Source organism: Tachysurus fulvidraco, chromosome 8 (genome assembly GCF_022655615.1).
Source record: "Tachysurus fulvidraco isolate hzauxx_2018 chromosome 8, HZAU_PFXX_2.0, whole genome shotgun sequence".
Taxonomy (NCBI): domain Eukaryota; kingdom Metazoa; phylum Chordata; class Actinopteri; order Siluriformes; family Bagridae; genus Tachysurus; species Tachysurus fulvidraco.
In genome coordinates, this window is record NC_062525.1 from 458543 (window position 1) to 480000 (window position 21458).

At 42.6% G+C, this 21458-nt stretch overlaps 2 protein-coding genes across 8 annotated transcripts in view; both read left to right on the forward strand.

The window, feature by feature from the left end:
* The first annotated feature begins 3674 nt into the window (after positions 1-3674).
* On the forward strand, positions 3675-8474 carry LOC113634800 (golgin subfamily A member 6-like protein 22). 2 transcript variants are annotated; one of them, XM_047817553.1, is made up of 2 exons: positions 3675-3721; positions 6370-8474. In XM_047817553.1, exon 2 carries the CDS (start codon positions 6376-6378, stop codon positions 8050-8052), a length of 1677 nt encoding a protein of 558 aa, XP_047673509.1. In that variant the 5' UTR covers positions 3675-3721; positions 6370-6375; the 3' UTR covers positions 8053-8474. The 2 variants fall into 2 exon arrangements, with proteins under 2 accessions (XP_047673509.1, XP_047673508.1); XM_047817552.1 differs by lacking the exon at positions 3675-3721 and adding an exon at positions 4518-4672 and having other exon boundaries at positions 6370-8473.
* ttyh2 (tweety family member 2) overlaps positions 5077-21458 on the forward strand; it is a 23132-nt gene continuing 6750 nt past the window's right edge. For 2 of the 6 annotated variants that reach the window (XR_003438640.2, XM_027133975.2), the window contains exons 1-6: positions 10540-11015; positions 14981-15165; positions 19020-19131; positions 19842-20062; positions 21083-21178; positions 21390-21458. The exon at positions 21390-21458 is cut by the window's right edge and continues 4 nt beyond it. Coding sequence is in view for 5 of the 6 variants with exons in the window: in XM_027133975.2 (XP_026989776.1) it covers positions 10887-11015; positions 14981-15165; positions 19020-19131; positions 19842-20062; positions 21083-21178; positions 21390-21458 (812 nt within the window). In the remaining variant the exon portion in view is untranslated. Of the gene's footprint in view, positions 5104-10539; positions 11016-14980; positions 15166-19019; positions 19132-19841; positions 20063-21082; positions 21179-21389 lie in introns of those variants that run through there. The other 4 variants (XM_047817554.1, XM_027133973.2, XM_027133972.2 and 1 more) reach the window with 4 other exon arrangements.

Consider the following 21458-nt stretch of genomic DNA (forward strand, 5'->3'; position numbering starts at 1 on the left):
TTGTTGAACAGGAGGGTTTTAAATCCCTTGTGCATCTCTTACAACCAAGTGTTTCAGTAATGTCTTGAGGTACTTTAAAAAACAAAGTTCAAAAGGCAACACAGGAAATGAAGAACAATCTGAAAGCAGTCATGAGTGAAATTGAGTTTTACACCAAAAAGAGAATGTATGGATTCCAAGAACTTTTTTTTTCCAAGAAAATCAACTGCTTCTCAAGCTAAACAAAGACTTTTGTTAATAAAGTTATGGCTTAATGCCAAGTTTATAAAACTTGAGGCTAAAAAGAAGGCTCTCATTGTTTGTTGTGTATGCCTTGCCTTTAAATTCCTTGCCCCAGTTTTTGGAGTGGCTAAAGTTTTTCCCCCTACAATTTTGTTTATGTTTATATAAGGGATGCTGCCACATGGTGCTATTTTATTATAATATGTTCATAATTTACTTAATTTCTGTAATATGTAACTGTTATCTGAAATCTGATTCAGCCAGACTTCGATAGTTTCTATACAGTATGCTGTAAAACTGCTATAGAGGTAGTATAAAGTATAAATTAATAATTTTTCTTCTCAAAATTTTCCTGTTTTAATTTCAATAAAATGCACAGGTTAACTCTCTTTAATTTTGTCATTTGTAAAACATCACAATAATTTTGAGTTGTTTTCAAGGACAGAGCTGGAATCTCCCTACAGTTTGGGATATGGCCTTGGTGATACACTTGGTATACATTATATTTCCAAAAGTATTGGGTCACCTGACCTTTCCTGCTATATGCGGTTGTTTTCTGATCTCATCCCTACTGAACCCTGACTCCACCCTACATCACCTACATCAGTGCCTGACTTTTGTAACTCTCTTGTGGCTGATGAACACAAATATCCATCAGCACACTCCAAAATTTAAAGAAAGGCAGGCACGGATGTAAAGAAGTCCCTATTTATTATATATATATATATATATAAATAAACATGACGTCCAGTTACCAGCATGACACTAAACAGGTAGTAGTAACGGCGACTTTTTACTTAAGTACATGTCAGAGCCCAAACTTCTTTACTTTAACTTGAGTAAAAGAGTGTAGTCACTACTTCTACTTTTACTGGAGTCTTTTAAAAAATGAATGAGTATCTGTACTTGAACTTGAGTAAAGGATGTGTGTACTTTTGTCACCTCTGGTCCTGTTCATCAAATCTTCATTTCACTTCTCATCAATTGGGTCAGCCCAAATTAACCCAGCTCTCCATGCCCTCCTCTGTCTGTCAGTGGATCACTAGCTTTCTGACAGACAGGCAGCAGCTAGTGCGACTGGGTAAACTCAAATCCAGCACCCGCACCATCAGCACTGGTGTCCCTCAGGGCTGTGTTCTCTCCCCACTGCTCTTCTCCCTGTACACAAATGACTGCACCTCTAATGACCCCTCTGTCAAGCTCCTGAAGTTTGCAGACGACACCACACTGATCGGCCTCATCCAGGACGGTGACGAGTCTGCTTACAGACTGGAGGTTGAGCGGATGTCTGTCTGGTACAGCCTTTACAACCTGGAGCTGAACACGCTCAAGACAGTGGAGATGATCGTGGACTTCAGGAGAAACCCCCCTGCTGTCCCCTGTTACAACCCAGTCTAGGGTTGGGCTGCACAGCGTTAAAGCTCAGGATTCACACAGGAAAACCACACAAGGTAGAATTTGTAGGCAAGTGTATTTACAAACAAATAATGATATATACAGCCAACAGTACATAGGTGTCTCTTCAAGGTGGACCAAGGCCAAATTAATAAACAAAATGGTCTAGTAGTTAAATAACTATCCTGACCTGAAAGCAAAGAAAAGAAAAATACAGGGGAACTTCCCTAACTCCCTACCAAAAACACACAGGGGAAAAGGAACCCACACCCAAAGAAAAAAGGCAGCCACACTCCTACTGCCAGTGAAACAGTGACAATATATAGATATATACACATAAAAGTGCAACAAAGCAACAAATCCAAAGAGTAACCAAGCTCAGAGTCAGAAAAAACAGGCAGAAGTCAATACCAGAACAATCACAAAACCACAATAATCCATCACGACACACCAACAAACAACCACTACTAACAACACCCTCCTCCTTCTTCTTCTGCTTCCTCTTTATATAGTCCATTAGTAATGATGTCATCAACATGGGGGCAGGATCTGGACAGGCTAGGGCAGGCTGGAAACTCTGGCCTGGAATCAAACTGCACACATACATGTACAACAACACACAATACAATACCTTATTTTCACAGGTTGTAACACCCCTCACTAACCATCATGGACAGCATTGTCACAGCAGTGGAATCATTCAGATTCCTGGGAACCACAATCTCCTAGGACCTGAAGTGGGACATTCACATTGACTCCATTGTGGAAAAAGGCTCAGCAGAGGTTGTACTTCCTTCGCCAGCTGAGAAAGTTCAACCTGCCACAGGATCTGCTGAAACAGTTCTACACTGCCATCATAGAATCCATCCTCTGCACCTCAGTAACTGTTTGGTTCAGCTCAGCTACCAAATCTGACCTCAGGAGACTACAGAGGGGAGTCGGACTGCTGAGCGAATGATTGGCACAAAACTCCCCACTCTCCAAGATCTGTACTTCTCCAGAGTGAGCAAAAGGGCGAAGATAATCACTCTGGACCCCTTACATCCAGCACACTCACTCAGGACCCCTCACATCCAGCACACACACTCTGGACCCCTCACATCCAGCACACACACTCTGGACCCCTCACATCCAGCACACACACTCTGGACCCCTCACATCCTGCACACTCCCTCACTCAGGACCCCTCACATCCAGCACTCTCCCTCACTCAGGACCCCTCACATCCTGCACACTCCCTCACTCTGGACCCTTCACATGCAGCACACACACTCAGGACCCCTCACATCCAGCACACTCACTCACTCTGGACCCCTCACATCCAGCACACTCTCTGGACCCCTCACATCCTGCACACTCCCTCACTCAGGACCCCTCACATCCAGCACTCTCCCTCACTCAGGACCCCTCACATCCAGCACACACACTCACTCTGGACCCTTCACATCCAGCACACACACTCAGGACCCCTCACATCCAGCACACTCACTCACTCTGGACCCCTCACATCCAGCACACTCTCTGGACCCCTCACATCCAGCACACTCACTCTGGACCCCTCACATCCAGCACACTCACTCAGGACCCCTCACATCCTGCACACACACTCTGGACCCCTCACATCCAGCACACACACTCTGGACCCCTCACATCCAGCACACACACTCTGGACCCCTCACATTCAGCACACACACTCAGGACCCCTCACATCCAGCACACACACTCACCCTTCGAACTGTTGCCATCTGGTCGACGCTACAGAGCCCTGAGCACCAAAATGACCAGACATAGGAACAGTTTCTTCCCTCAAGCAAACCACCTGATGAACACTTAACATACACAGAACAAACTCTATTCTTACATTGTTTACACATATTTATTTATTTATACTTTAATTTGCACATTTTCCCACTGTACATACAACTGTCTATATTATATGTGTCATGTCTTATCATTGCCTTTCTGTTTACACTGTGGAGCTTCTGTACTAGAACAAATTCCTTATATGTGAATAAAGACCTTTCTGATTCTGATTCTGATTCTGATTCATTTCCACACTTCAAAAAGTGAAGATTGGTGATGATCATGATTACAGTCTGGAGATGTACGTAATATATATTCAATGTAGCTCTAATTATCATCTAATATTCAATTAAAGTACAATAACTGTAACTTTAAAAATATATTTAATATTATGGTGGTAAAAGACTTTACTTGAACTGAAGCAATAATTCCACACTGTAATGTACAAATAAAGCTAATTAATAATATTTATTTCTTTGGATTTAAGTTTAATTTTGCAAAAGAAACATTTTAACAATCACCTGAAGAATATTTATATGTGTGTGTGTGTGTGTGTGTATATATATATATATAATGCCACAATCCTGTACAAGTCATTTACTGGATGTGTGTGTGTGTGTGTGTGTGTGTGTGTGTGTGTGTGTGTGTGTGTGTGTGTGTGTGTGTGTGTGTGTGTGTGTGTGTGTGATGTAGTGTGTGACAAAATGGGGGGGGGGGCACCTTGCAGCAGGAAAAGAGACCAAACAAAAGGGATTTCTTATAATATTATTGCTACACTTTTGTTAATTAATTACTTAATTACTTAATTAATTAATATTAACATTGCTGATGTATAAATAAAAGTCACCTATATTCGTTTGCAATGAAACTCGAATACTTTAACAGAAATACAACACTTTGGAACTGCATCATGAACAAGAACAAAATCTCTCGGTTTAACTACTAATTGGAATTTTTCAAGAAACTCAACAAACACCAGCCGAACGTAAGAGCTGTTTTACTAAAATAATCCTCATTAACACACTTCAGTAATTATCACTAGACTGTAACACGCGGTGATCAGGGAGACGCGTCACTCAGAGCGAGGAGTCCGCGCATGCGCACTGAAGGACGAGGCCGTAGATCTGGTCAGAACATGTGACGTCACTGTGTTCGTCGCTCCAGAATGTGTAGATCATTATTACTTAAACACGAATCGGGGACTTTAACTATTTATAACGAAGGAACATTGTTTACTGTTTGCCGAGAAAAGGTTTGTTTTTATCACTTTAATTTTAGCACAACATTAATTCAACACAAGTTTATTTGTATAGCGCTTTTTACAATAGACATTGTCTCAAAGCAGCTTTACATAAACACAGAGCAGAAGGTAAACATAATTAATGATAAAGGGAATAAGGAATAATAAAAGTAAAAGAATTAACAGAATAAAAAAAATATTATTATTATTATTATTATTATTATTATTATTATTATTATTATTATTATTATTATTATTATTATTATTATAGAATATTATAAACATCTACACGTTTTCTATAATAAATGATCATTTATTTAGATCATTTTGTCAACTTAATTTTTAATCCTAAATTGAAGTAAATGACTTTTACAGGATTGTGGCATTACACACACACACACACACACACACACACACACACACACACACACACACACACACACATACACACACACATATATATATATATATATACAGTAAATGACTTTTACAGGATTGTGGCATTACACACACACACACACACACACACACACACACACACACACATACACACACACATATATATATATATACAGTAAATGACTTATACAGGATTGTGACATTATACACACACACACACACACACACACACACACACACACACACATACACACACACACACACACACACACATATATACACTTTATATGTCTTATACATTTTTGTTTCATTATACACACACACACACACACACACACACACACACACACACACACACACACACACACATATCCAGTAAATTACTTATACAGGATTGTGGCATTATACACACACACACACACACACACACACACACACACACACACACACACACACACACACACACACACACACACACACACACATATATCCAGTAAATGACTTATACAGGATTGTGGCATTTTACACACACACACACACACACACACACACACACACACACACACACACACACACACACACACACACACACACACACATATCCAGTAAATCACTTATACAGGATTGTGGCATTACACACACACACACACACACACACACACACACACACACACACACACACACACACACACACACACACACACATCCAGTAAATGACTTATGCAGGATTGTGGCATTACACACACACACACACACACGCACACACATATATCCAGTAAATGGCTTATACAAGATTGTGGCATTTTATATATATATATACACACACACACACACACACACACACATATCCAGTAAATGACTTATACAGGATTGTGGCATTTTATACACACACACACACACACACACACACACACACACACACACACACACACACACACACACACATATATCCAGTAAATGACTTATGCAGGATAGTGGCATTACACACACACACACACACACACACACACACATACACACACACAAACACACACACACACACACACACACACACACACACACACACACACACACACACACACACACATATCCAGTAAATTACTTATACAGGATTGTGGCATTATACACACACACATATATACATACATATATATATATATATATATATATATATATATATATATATATATATATATATATATATAGCAGTAAATGATTAATACAGGATTGTGGAGTAGATCTGACATTTGACACAGATTCTCACACCATGATGCTGATCTGCTTTATCTCATAATCACTCCATACTGTAGGTTAAGATGGAAAGTAAAAGCACAGTACAGCTGAAATCCTGGGTGAGAAGCGAGCTGGAGGATCTGAGGTGTGAGATGAGCAAAGAGACGCAGGGTAAGATCACCAATGTATGCTGGGAGTTGGCCGAGTGTGCACGACTCCAGAGAGATCAGATCTACACGCTGCTGCAGATGAAGGCAGACACGAGAGAGATGGCCATCGAGAACCTCCTGAACAAAAGGAGTTCTGAGATGGTTGGAGATCTGCTCCTGTGTGCAGACAGGACAAAGACAGCAGAGGAGAGAAAGAAAGCAGAAGACGAAGCTCTGCTCTTACTAGAGACAAAGAAGGGGAAAGATGAGAGACCAAGCAGAAGAATGAACCAGGACATGGACTCGGTCTCCAAAGTCAGGACAGGAGAGGAAGAGGTAAAAGGAGAGAAGGAAAGACAAGTGGTAGAGCAAAATAAAGGAACAGAGATAAGGAAAAGATTGTGGGACGAAAAGATGAAAGAGCGAAAGAGAATGTTGAAGGAGAAAAGGAGGGAGGATATGATTAAAGAAGAGAAAAGAAAATGCCTAGAAGAGGAAAGACAGAAGAAGGAAGAGCTAAAGAGAGAGCTGGAGAGAAAGAGAGAGGAAGAAAATCTGCAGAGACTGCTAAAGAGAAAGCAAGAGCTGGAGAAAAAGAGAAAAGAGGAAAAGAAAAAGAATGAGCTGGAGAGAAAGAGAGAGGAAGAAAATCTGCGGAGATTGCTGGAGAGAAAGCGAGAGCTGGAGAGAAAGTGGAAGGAGAAAGAGAAAAAGAAAGAGCTGGAGAGAAAGAGAGAGGAAGAAAATCTACAGAGATTGCTAGAGAGAAAGCGCGAGCTGGAGAGAAAGAGAAAAGAGGAAGAGAAAAAGAAAGACATGGAGAGAAAGAGAGAGGAAGAAAATCTGCTGAGATTGCTGGAGAGAAAGCGAGAGCTGGAGAAAAAGAGAAAAGAAGAAGAGAAAAAGAAAGACACGGAGAGAAAGAGAGAGGAAGAAAATCTGCGGAGATTGCTGGAGAGAAAGAGGAAGGAGGAAGAGAAAAAGAAACACATGGAGAGAAAGAGAGAGGAGGACGAGCAAAAAAGAGAGCTGGAGAGAAAGAGAGAGGAAGAAAATCTACAGAGATTGCTGGAGAGAAAGCGAGAGCTGGAGAGAAAAAGAGAGGAGGAAGAGGATGAGAGAAGGCAGGAGGACTACAGTACGAACAGTTCTGTAGAAACGTGCAGTTTAGATGAGAGCTTGACAGAGACAGACTCAGAGGAGGAGAATAATTCTGCTCTTACACCTTCACAAAGCACCCAAACATCTCCTGTAAGATTTGAAATGGATGTAGAAGAGAGAAGAAAAAGAAGTGAGAAGAACAAGACGCCCAAATCAGTCCTTAGACGACTGATGAAATTAATGACAACCACTTGTAAGAAGATGTTGACCCACAAAGGCAGGAGAAACAACTTTGAAGAGTCACGACGTCTCTGGATCCTGAGGCAACAGGAAGAGCCGAGGAGAACGGATGATCAGTTACTGCGCCAGACTGACTGCAGACCAAATGAGTCACCCAATGAATCCCCACTCCGCCTTCACACATGGGGTTTCTTCCGTCACCGGAAGGGAGCTTTCCCACCTGCTCCAGGACCGAGCCATGGCTTTAGACCTGGATCTTCTCACTTTTGACCTCAGTCAGCACGGAAACCTACAGGTCTGTCGAAGGGCGTGGGACGAGGCCAAGTGAACAAGACCCCGAGTGATCTGATGGCAGGTGGACAGCCGAGACACAGCCGCTCACAACGTGCCTTAGCATGATAACTATTTTAGAAAGAAAAAGATGAGAGAGAAAAACTGGATGAAAGGATAACTAGGATGTGCAAGGAACGCTGTCAGTAACTATGGTAACGTAACGTCTTCCTGTACCTCAGTGGTGTGTTACAAAATGGTTTACTTGCAATAAACTTATTCATCTTCTACCGCTTATCCGAACTTCTCGGGTCACGGGGAGCCTGTGCCTATCTCAGGCGTCATCGGGCATCGAGGCAGGATACACCCTGGACGGAGTGCCAACCCATCACAGGGCACACACACTCTCATTCACACACACACACACACACACACACACACACACACACACACACACACACACACACACACACACACACTACGGACAATTTTCCAGAGATGCCAATCAACCTACCATGCATGTCTTTGGACCGGGGGACGAAACCGGAGTACCCGGAGGAAACCCCCGAGGCACGGGGAGAACATGCAAACTCCACACACACAAGGTGGAGGTGGGAATCGAACCCCCGACCCTGGAGGTGTGAGGCCGAATGTACTAATCACTATGCCACCGTTCCCCCCATGCCCTCTTGCAATAAACTGAAACAGAAAATTGACTTGTACTTTGTTTCTCTGTCTGGATCATAAGGAACAGGATTTCAGCTCAAATGACCATTTATTCACTATTAGGAATACATTAAAATGAAAACATTACGGGTTGTTATTAGTTTGGATCACTTTTATTAGTGTAAGATTTCTTCTTCTCTGTATGTTTCTGCTCATCAAAACCTTCAGGGCTGAAAGTATTAATTATTACAATAACCATAAAAGATTTGTGGTGTGATTTAGTTTGTGTGGTTGGGGTCTAACAGATGTGTGGTTTGGGTCTAACAGATGTGGTTGGGGTCTAACAGATGTGGTTTGGGTCTAACAGATGTGGTTGGGGTCTAACAGATGTGTGGTTTGGGTCTAACAGATGTGGTTTGGGTCTAACAGATGTGGTTGGGGTCTAACAGATGTGGTTTGGGTCTAACAGATGTGGTTGGGGTCTAACAGATGTGGTTTGGGTCTAACAGATGTGGTTGGGGTCTAACAGATGTCATTGGGGTCTAACAGATGTGGTTTGGGTCTAACAGATGTGTGGTTTGTGTCTAACAGATGTGGTTTGTGTCTAACAGATGTGGTTTGTGTCTAACAGATGTCGTTGGGGTCTAACAGATGTGGTTTGGGTCTAACAGATGTGTGGTTTGGGTCTAACAGATGTGTGGTTTGGGTCTAACAGATGTGTGGTTTGGGTCTAACAGATGTGGTTTGGGTCTAACAGATGTGGTTGGGGTCTAACAGATGTGGTTGGGGTCTAACAGATGTGGTTTGGGTCTAACAGATGTGGTTGGGGTCTAACAGATGTGGTTGGGGTCTAACAGATGTGTGGTTTGGGTCTAACAGATGTGTGGTTTGGGTCTAACAGATGTGGTTTGGGTCTAACAGATGTGGTTTGGGTCTAACAGATGTGGTTTGGGTCTAACAGATGTGGTTGGGGTCTAACAGATGTGGTTTGGGTCTAACAGATGTGGTTGGGGTCTAACAGATGTGGTTTGGGTCTAACAGATGTGTGGTTTGTGTCTAACAGATGTGGTTTGTGTCTAACAGATGTGGTTGGGGTCTAACAGATGTGTGGTTTGGGTCTAAGAGATGTGGTTTGTGTCTAACAGATGTGGTTGGGGTCTAACAGATGTGGTTTGTGTCTAACAGATGTGGTTGGGGTCTAACAGATGTGGTTTGTGTCTAACAGATGTGGTTGGGGTCTAACAGATGTGGTTTGGGTCTAACAGATGTGGTTGGAGTCTAACAGATGTGGTTTGGGTCTAACAGATGTGGTTTGTGTCTAACAGATGTGGTTGGGGTCTAACAGATGTGGTTTGTGTCTAACAGATGTGGTTGGGGTCTAACAGATGTGTGGAGAGGAACTGAAGTGATCACATTTACACTTTACACTTTACAGGCTTAAATGTCATGTTTACCTTTAACTAAATGTCATGACTTTATAGTGACGTTTATTTTTGATTAATATATATATATATATATAACACTAATAATCCTGGATGGTGTTCTGTAGCTTATAAGATGTAAAACTATTATTTTTTTGAACACGAATAAGCATCATTTCTAAAATACCTTTAACACATGAAGTCTATTATAAATATTGGACACATATTGTTTCAGGTGAAGTTTTGCTCTTTGTGAATATTCTGTATTCAGTTCATATTAAAAGTAATAAACAGTTATTCCAGTTTAAAGCACAGCTCTTTACCCAGTTATTTACTGACGATTTAAAATGGCCGCCATTGTCATGGTTACAGAGTTACTTTTCTCACGCAGACATGGCAACCCAGCTCTCCGTATTGCGTGAACGCGCCTGCATGTCTCGTGAACGCGCACTTCTGTTCCGCGTTCTCGCCCGTTAACGCTTCTGTTGTTGTGCGCGGTCACGTGGCTCGTGTTGGCGTGATTTTTCTCCGTTTCCCGACATTTGGATTATTTTATTAAGAGAAATAAACGGAATGCGGAGTCACACGCTCGTGCCCGGGATCTTACACCGTGTGAACGTGCGGGTTTCATGTGCAGAGAGGAAGTGCTGAGAGCTTTTGTTCACCGATCACACACACACACACACACACACACACACACACACACACACACACACACACACACACACACACACACACACACACACCATGTCATTCTCTGATCTGGATTACATCCCTCCGTGGTGGATTTATTGGCTTCACCAGTTTCCTCACATCAATCTGAGACTCCAGCAGATCAACAACACCTTCAACCTTCAGGAGGAAAACTACCAGCAGGTCAGTGTTTAATGTCCATAAACTACCAGCAGGTCAGTGTTTAATACCCACAGACTACCAGCAGGTCAGTGTTTAATACCCACAAACTACCAGCAGGTCAGTGTTTAATGCCCACAAACTACCAGCAGGTCAGTGTTTAATACCCACAAACTACCAGCAGGTCAGTGTTTAATACCCACAAACTACCAGCAGGTCAGTGTTTAATGCCCACAAACTACCAGTAGGTCAGTGTTTAATACCCACAAACTACCAGCAGGTCAGTGTTTTAATACCCACAGACTACCAGCAGGTCAGTGTTTTAATACCCACAAACTACCAGCAGGTCAGTGTTTAATGCCCACAAACTACCAGCAGGTCAGTGTTTAATACCCACAGACTACCAGCAGGTCAGTGTTTAATACCCACAAACTACCAGCAGGTCAGTGTTTTAATACCCACAGACTACCAGCAGGTCAGTGTTTAATACCCACAAACTACCAGCAGGTCAGTGTTTAATAGCCACAGACTACCAGCAGGCCAGTGTTTAATACCCACAGACTACCAGCAGGTCAGTGTTTTAATACCCACAAACTACCAGCAGGTCAGTGTTTAATGCCCACAAACTACCAGCAGGTCAGTGTTTAATGCCCACAAACTACCAGCAGGTCAGTGTTTTAATACCCACAGACTACCAGCAGGTCAGTGTTTTAATACCCACAAACTACCAGCAGGTCAGTGTTTAATACCCACAAACTACCAGCAGGTCAGTGTTTAATAGCCACAGACTACCAGCAGGTCAGTGTTTAATACCCACAGACTACCAGCAGGTCAGTGTTTAATACCCACAAACTACCAGCAGGTCAGTGTTTAATACCCACAGACTACCAGCAGGTCAGTGTTTAATACCCACCAACTACCAGCAGGTCAGTGTTTAATGTCCATAAACTACCAGCTGGTCAGTGTTTAATGTCCATAAACTACCAGCAGGTCATTGTTTAATGTCCATAAACTACCAGCAGGTCATTGTTTAATGTCCATAAACTACCAGCAGGTCATTGTTTAATGTCCATAAACTACCAGCAGGTCATTGTTTAATGTCCATAAACTACCAGCAGGTCATTGTTTAATGTCCATAAACTACCAGCAGGTCAGTGTTTAATGTCCATAAACTACCAGCACGTCAGTGTTTAATACCCACAAACTACCAGCAGGTCAGTGTTTAATACCCACATCTACCAGCAGGTCAGTGTTTAATACCCACAGACTACCAGCAGGTCAGTGTTTAATACCCACAGACTACCAGCAGGTCAGTGTTTAATACCCACAGACTACCAGCAGGTCAGTGTTTAATACCCACAAACTACCAGCAGGTCAGTGTTTAATACCCACAGACTACCAACAGGTCAGTGTTTAATACCCACAGACTACCAGCAGGTCAGTGTTTAATACCCACAGACTACCAGCAGGTCAGTGTTTAATACCCACAGACTACCAGCAGGTCAGTGTTTAATACCCACAGACTACCAGCAGGTCAGTGTTTAATACCCACAGACTACCAGCAGGTCAGTGTTTAATACCCACAAACTACCAGCAGGTCAGTGTTTAATACCCACAGACTACCAGCAGGTCAGTGTTTAATACCCACAAACTACCAGCAGGTCAGTGTTTAATACCCACAGACTACCAGCAGGTCAGTGTTTAATACCCACAGACTACCAGCAGGTCAGTGTCCCTGTGTAATCATCTCCTCAGTCCTTCTCTAATTGCTGTACATATTAAATAATACAGTATAAAAGATAAATATAATAATATATTTATTCCATAAAAGATCAACACGACTGCTATAAAAGTGTGTTTCATAATCAGGTAGTTTATAACGTTATACACACATTGTTGTGTATCTCACTTCCTCTGGGTCTGACAGGTCAGAAGGTCATCTGTGTGACTACCCAAGATTCATTAAGGAGCACACAGCTGTTTCCTTTAGAAGAGGAAATGCTGATGATGTTGGACCCTTTGGGGTTCTGTGGTCTTGTTTAGACTGAAATGTGTACGTTAGCATGTCCGTGTGCGCGTCTGTGTGTGCGCGTCTGTGTGTGCGCGTCTGTGTGTGCGCGTCTGTGTGTGCGTGTGTGTGTGTGCGCGTCTGTGTGTGCGCGTCTGTGTGTGCGCGTCTGTGTGTGCGCGTCTGTGTGTGCGCGTCTGTGTGTGCGTGTGTGTGTGTGCGCGTCTGTGTGTGCGCGTCTGTGTGTGCGCGTCTGTGTGTGCGCGTCTGTGTGTGCGCGTCTGTGTGTGCGCGTCTGTGTGTGCACGCATCTGTGTGTCTGTGTGTGTGTGTGTGCGCGCGCGTCTGTGTGTGCATCTGTGTGTGTGTGTGTGTGTGTGTGTGCGTCTGTGTGTGTCTGTGTATGTGCATTTGTGTGTGTGCGTCTGTGCGTGTGTGTGCGCGTGTGCGCATCTGTGTGCATCTGTGTGTGTGCATCTGTGCGTGTGTGTCTCTGTGTGTGTGTGAACACTTTCTTTTTTGTCTTGACCCTCAACAAAAGCATCAAACCCTCATCACCATGCCAACCATTCCCCTCCTTATTCCTATCAACACACAAAGTGACACACGCACACAGTGACACACACACAGTCACACACACACACACACACACACACACACACACACACACACAGTGACACACCACACACAGACACCACACACACACACACACACACACACAGTGACACACCACACACACACACACACACACACACAGTGACACACCACACACACACACACACACACACACACACAGTGACACACCACAGACGCACACAGTGACACACGCACACAAAGTGACACACACACACACAATTACACACACACACACAGTGACACACCACACACAGTGACACACCACACACACACACACACAGTGACACACCACACACACACACACACAGTGACACACCACACACACAGTGACACACCACACACACACACACACACACACACAGTGACACACCACACACACACACACACACAGTGACACACCACACACACACACACACACAACAACACCACACACACACAGTGACACACCACACACACACAGTGACACACCACACACACACAGTGACACATCACACACCACACACACACACACAGTGACACATCACACACACACCACACACACACAGTGACACACCACACACACACAGTGACACACCACACACACACAGTGACACACCACACACACACACACACACACACAGTGACACACCACACACACAGTGACACATCACACACACACCACACACCACAAACAGTGAACACATTCACACACCACACACACACACACAGTGACACATCACACACACACACCACACACACACAGTGACACACCACACACACACAGTGACACACCACACACACACACACACACAGTGACACACCACACACACACAGTGACACATCACACACACACACACCACACACACACACAGTGACACACCACACACACACAGTGACACACCACACACACACACACACACAGTGACACACCACACACACACAGTGACACACACACATTGACGCACCACACACACATATAGTAACACAAACACACACACACACACAGAGACACACCACACACAGTGACACACACACATATAGTAACACAGACACACACACACAGTGACACACACACACATATAGTAACACACACACACACACACAGTGACACACACACACACACACAGTGACACACCACACACACACACACACACACACACACACACAGTGACACACACAGTGACACACACACATTGACGCACCACACACACATATAGTAACACAAACACACACACACACAGAGACACACCACACACAGTGACACACACACATATAGTAACACAGACACACACGGTGGGGTGAGTTTGGGTGGTAAACATTTGAATGATGTCTCCATATAAACGGTGTGTGTGTGTTTGTGTTGCAGTCTCTGCTTTTCCTGGTGTGTGTCTCCTCGGCTGCCCTCGGTGTGAATCTCCTCGCTCTCGCTCTCTATCTGAGTTTCCTGTGCTGCTGTCAGACCAACAGAGAAGCTGATGATGAGGAAGAGACAAAGAAACCAAACTCACACTGTGTCACCTGGATGGCCGTCAGTGCTGGACTTCTCAGCTGGTGTGTGTCACTGTGTGTGTGTGTGTGTGTGTGTGTGTCACTGTGTGTGTGTCACTGTGTGTGTCACTGTGTGTGTCACTGTGTGTGTCACTGTGTGTGTCACTGTGTGTGTCACTGTGTGTGTCACTGTGTGTGTCACTGTGTGTGTCACTGTGTGTGCGTGTCACTGTGTGTGCGTCACTGTGTGTGTGTGTCACTGTGTGTGTGTGTGTCACTGTGTGCGTGTCACTGTGTGCGTGTCACTGTGTGCGTGTCACTGTGTGTGTGTGACTGTGTGTGTGACTGTGTGTGTGTCACTGTGTGTGTCACTGTGTGTGTCACTGTGTGTGTCACTGTGTGTGTCACTGTGTGTGTCACTGTGTGTGCGTCACTGTGTGTGCGTCACTGTGTGTGTGTCACTGTGTGTGTGTGTGTGTGTGTGTGTCACTGTGTGTGTGTGTGTGTGTGTGTGTGTGTGCGTGTCACTGTGTGTGTGTGTGTGTCATCATCCCATGATACACATTAGTATTATTAAATGAGTTGCTCTGGTATTCCTGCTGCTCCTGAACACAGTTAGGAGGTCATGTGACATCTCAGTAGCTCCTGAATGCTTCCTGTGTTAGAGAGAAGATCCTACAAACACTTTCTAAGCAGAATTGTATTGTGTGTTTAAATATATCATAAAAGATGTGTTATTGGGCTGTAGGTTATGGTTTGTGTGGACTGTAGGGGTCCTGCTGGGGTCATAGGGGTTAAGGTCAGGGGTGTATGTTGTATCAGGTATGACATCATGGACCAAGCAGAGGTTATAAATGTGTATATTAAATGTGTCTATTTTAGAGCTTTGTTTAAAAGTAAAGGAATAGTGATGAAGGGTGAGTTGTGTAACTGACTCCCACTGTCACACACTACACGAAGCTCAGTGGAGCAGAACACACTGTGAGTGATGGATCACCGTGTTGTGTCTCTACAAACAGCCGTGTTAATGCATTTGAGACACGAGCAGGACGTTGGACACTCTTTTGTTTTGCCTGGATTGTTTCCCAGTACAAGACAATGCAGCACTGTGGGTCGTGTCCTAAATGGTATTCTCACTTCTGCCCCAAACCCCACCCCCCTTCTCTGTCCTAAGGTCTGTCCTCATGTGTCCCTGGTGGTGTTTGCTGATGAAAGATTTGCGTGGAATGTAGCTGGAGCACCACATAGCAATAAGCGCAGTGATTGGTTAGAAACATGTCTAATGTTCATGTTAGGGCTGGGCGATAAAACGATAACGATATGTATCGCGATAGACACGTGAACGATAGCGATAAAAAAATGTGCTCGATAAAACATTCAATACTTTTTATCCTCCGTCGGAAGAAAACAGGTTGCGAAGCAAGTTCGGTTGCGTTAACAAAGGCGAGTGCTCTCTGGTAACCTAGCAACGTACGGAGTGACACGCCAACAGCCAATCATGTAACAGTATCACCTTTGGTTGTGCCATATTGTTGTCTGTTAGCTATTGCTTCAGTAACCGGCGAATGATGAGCAGAAAATGAGCCGCAGCGAGCGAGAAAATTGTAAATAAAAGAGGAAAAACTTTTTCATCTTTCTGCAGGTTTTATATTGCACACAACGTTACTGTAGTGTCTCAGGGTTGTGTTTAATATTACAGACGTGTCTCAGGTAGGGCGGAAACAATTCCTCGAATAACTCTTATATAGCAGTTATTTTGTGTGTGTGTGTGTGTGTGTGTGTGTGAGAGAGAGAGAGAGAGAGAGAGAGAGAGAGAGAGAGAGAGAGAGAGAGAGAGAGAGAGAGAGAGAGAGAGAGAGAGAGAGAGAGACAATGCCCTTAGGTCAAAGTGGAAGGAGACGTGAGGAGTTAGCGGTCTTTTGATTTGAGTGCACGTGCGGGCTGCAAACTGTAAGGGGGCGATAACAGTCAATGAGCAAAGAGAAGAAACAAACAGGAGAAAACGACAGAAAATGTCCCAGTTTTGGGATCATTTCAAATCGAACAGTAAAGAAAACGCCGTGGCGTGTGTCCACTGGCACTGACACACCACAGCAACACGTCGTCCACGCTTATACATGCTTAAAGCACTCGGTGTGACACCATGTAGGGTCTCTAGGTCCAAGTTACTGTCCATGTTTTTGCCTCTTAAACACCACAAAGCATCCAAATTAGACAGTAAAGTTTTGTTATGGCTGAGCTGTAGATTTAGTATTATTTATTTATTATTTATTTATGTTTGTTTTAAAATATATTTATTTATGTTTGTTTATTTATTTATTTTAATGTATGCCTTAGTTTTTATACTTTAAAAAAATATATTTTTTTTTTTTATTTTTTTTTTTGTTTTGTTTAAAGCCCAGAATTTTTGACATTAAAATGTAGTTAATTCTTCAGTCAACTTTGTCATTGTTCAGAGCACAAGTACAGAAACAACGGCTAATATCTAAATGTTTATTTGTGATATAAAATATTGCTGTATGCACTGCATGTAAAAGTTCATTTTTCTAAAAAAAAAAAAAAAAAAGGAAACCAATTAGTTGTTCATTTTAAGAGAAATGTCTTATTTTCTCGTGTATATTTAATATTGCTCTTTAATTAAGTAAAAACACATTTTATCAGATTACTCATTGACATTTTCAGTAGAAAACTTGATTACTAACATATTCGCTAGCTACAGCCCTAATCTCAGTCTACCTCAGGTCTGTGTTTTATATTACAGACGTATCTCAGTCTACCTCAGGTCTGTGTTTTATATTACAGACGTATCTCAGTCTACCTCAGGTCTGTGTTTTATATTACAGACGTATCTCAGTCTACCTCAGGTTTGTGTTTTATATTACAGACGTATCTCAGTCTACCTCAGGTCTGTGTTTTATATTACAGACGTATCTCAGTCTACCTCAGGTTTGTGTTTTATATTACAGACGTATCTCAGTCTACCTCAGGTGTGTGTTTTATATTACAGACGTATCTCAGTCTACCTCAGGTCTGTGTTTTATATTACAGACGTATCTCAGTCTACCTCAGGTCTGTGTTTTATATTACAGACGTATCTCAGTCTACCTCAGGTCTGTGTTTTATATTACAGACGTATCTCAGTCTACCTCAGGTCTGTGTTTTATATTACAGACGTATCTCAGTCTACCTCAGGTCTGTGTTTTATATTACAGACGTATCTCAGTCTACCTCAGGTGTGTGTTTTATATTACAGACGTATCTCAGTCTACCTCAGGTCTGTGTTTTATATTACAGACGTATCTCAGTCTACCTCAGGTCTGTGTTTTATATTACAGACGTATCTCAGTCTACCTCAGGGTTGTGTTTTATATTACAGACGTATCTCAGTCTACCTCAGGGTTGTGTTTTATATTACAGACGTATCTCAGTCTACCTCAGGTCTGTGTTTTATATTACAGACGTATCTCAGTCTACCTCAGGTCTGTGTTTTATATTACAGACGTATCTCAGTCTACCTCAGGTCTGTGTTTTATATTACAGACGTATCTCAGTCTACCTCAGGTCTGTGTTTTATATTACAGACGTATCTCAGTCTACCTCAGGTTTATTTCTCTTTACTAAACACTGCACATATTTTACACACTTTATTCCCCAGAAGGTGAACAGCTAGTGAACTTCCTCACACTAAACCTGCACTAAATTCTCAGCTTTCTCTGTTTATATTTAACTCTTTGCACTATTTTATTACACTTTATTAAACATTTATTACATGTTCTGTCATTTCTCACCTTAAATGTTAAGAGATAATAGTTAAGTGTTCATTGTGACTTTAGACTCATGTTTACATTATAATTATTGGAGGTTTCCTGGTTGGTGACGTTTCTGTCTTAATAACTGTGTTTCCTCTCGTTTTGCAGCATCGCAGTCGGGGTGGGTTTCTATGGTAACAGTGAAACCAACGATGGAGTGTATCAGCTAACCTACTCCCTGTACAACACCAACCGCACACTGGTGGGAGTGGAAACTCTGGTGAGGAAATAAAACGTCTCTCTTCTCCAACACACACACACACACACACACACACACACACACACACACACACACACACACACACACACATTCTCCATCACACACTTGTGTCTGGGTTCTTCATCCTCGGGTTGATTGTTTTCTCTACATCTTTGTGGACTTGGACTTTTTCCACCACACACAAGCTGCTCAGGTATTTGTTCAGTCTCTTGTCATTTGGAAACTGGACTACTGCAGCTCACTCTGTCAGGTCTTCTTCTGAACACAACTCATCCTCTGTAAATGATCCAAAATTCAGGTGTGTGACTTGTTTTCAACCTGTCGAACTTCTCCACCCCACTGCGGTGCTCCTCCACCGGCTCCTGTAGCTGAACACATGATTTAAACTCTGACGATTGTCTATAAACTCCTAGCAGCTCCCTCACACTTCACCTCGCTTCCTCAGATTCTCTAGTACTGCTGGACTGGTCCACCATCTCTCGGGGTAAGATGTAGGTACACATCATGACTCCTGAACCTCCGAGTCACTGAGTGTCTTTAACGTTTGTTTAAAAAAAAGCGTCCTTTCAGACAGGGTTTTAGACTGATGTTCTCCTTAGTCTGTGTCCTAGTGAACCGGTGTTGGTGTTTTCATGGGTGGAGAATTTAAAGCACTTTTGTGCATCGCCACATGCCGTAAATAAAAATGTATAATGTTCCTCTTCTAACAGGTTTCTTCTACACTGGGGGGGATTCAGAGCGGGATGAAGGAACACTTGTCCAGATTGGATGAGATTTTTGCCACCCAAGGTGACTTTGTGAGGACCCTGAAGTTCATGCAGCAGATGACGGAGAGCCTGGTTAAGCAGCTGTTGGGATTGCCGGACTGGCAGCAGGCCAAGGTGGACCTGACTGACATCGCTGACCACACCGCAGCCGTGGAGTACTACAGGTACACACACCAGTACTGTTCACGATCATTACACAAGCGATTCAATGAGTCAGCACCTTGATGATTCAGTGAATCAGAATCTAATTGAGTGAGTCAGTGCTTTATTGTTGCAGAGAATAAGTATTTAAGTGACTCAGTATCTTATTAGAGTCAACAAGTATTTGTATTTGATTCGGTAACTAATACTTTTACATTACTGATTCACTGACTTATTGATAGTGAGTCATTACTGATTGAACAAGTAGATACTTTCATTAGTTTAGTGAAACAATTTATTCTTGATTCATTGAGTCACTTCTTTATTGATTCAGTTGATTCAGAACACTATTGTTTGATTTAGTACTTTTTAATATAGTCAGTGTCTTATTTAGTGAGCAAGTGACTCCCTTTATTGACTCAGTGAGTAGGAAGCATTTTAATGTATTATAATTAAATACATTTCTAATAATTCAGTGAGTGAGTGCTTTGTTTCAGCACATTAGTGTGGTATTAGTGTGGTTAATAATTAGTCATTAGTGTGGTATTAGTGTGGTTAATAATTAGTCATTAGTGTGGTATTAGTGTGGTTAATAATTAGTCATTAGTGTGGTATTAGTGTGGTTAATAATTAGTCATTAGTGTGGTATTAGTGTGGTTAATAATTAGTCATTAGTGTGGTATTAGTGTGGTTAATAATTAGTCATTAGTGTGGTTAATAATTAGTCATTAGTGTGGTTAATAATTAGTCATTAGTGTGGTATTAGTGTGGTTAATAATTAGTCATTAGTGTGGTTAATAATTAGTCATTAGTGTGGTATTAGTGTGGTTAATAATTAGTCATTAGTGTGGTTAATAATTAGCTTTTTGATTCACAAACACAGAAATATTACTGAGTCAGTGTGTGTAAAAGCTTTATTAAATAATGCTGGTGGATTATTAAGGTGTGTGTGTGTGTGTGTGCGTGTGTGTGCGTGTGTGTGCGTGTGTGTGCGTGTGTGTGCGTGTGTGTGCGTGTGTGTGTGCGTGTGTGTGTGTGCACAGGTGGCTGACATATCTGCTGATTCTCATAGTTGATCTGCTCATTTGTCTGTTGGCGTGTCTCGGTCTGGCCAAGAAATCACGCTGCCTTCTAACAACGTAACGTTATCACACACACAAACAGCATCATGCTACAACACACACACACACACACACACACACACACACACACACACGATTTATCACAAACTGTGCCCATGAACCAATAACGATTTTATCTTTATTAATGTTTGTGCGTGTGTGCATGTTTGTGTGTGTGTGTGTGTGTGTGTGTGTGTGTGTGTGTGTGTGTGTGTGTGTGTGTGTGCAGCATGATGGTGTTTAGCATGCTCATTCTGATAGTGAGCTGGGCGTCTCTGGGAATCGAAGTAGCGACGGC

What these genes read in the sequence shown, in the direction of transcription:
- LOC113634800 (XM_047817552.1), top strand. Translation starts at nt 4,586, where the DNA reads ATGTGTAGATCATTATTACTTAAACACGAATCGGGGACTTTAACTATT. An exon ending in TTACTGTTTGCCGAGAAAAG is followed by an intron (nt 4,673 to 6,369) that starts GTTTGTTTTTAT and finishes TCCATACTGTAG; the next exon opens with GTTAAGATGGAAAGTAAAAG.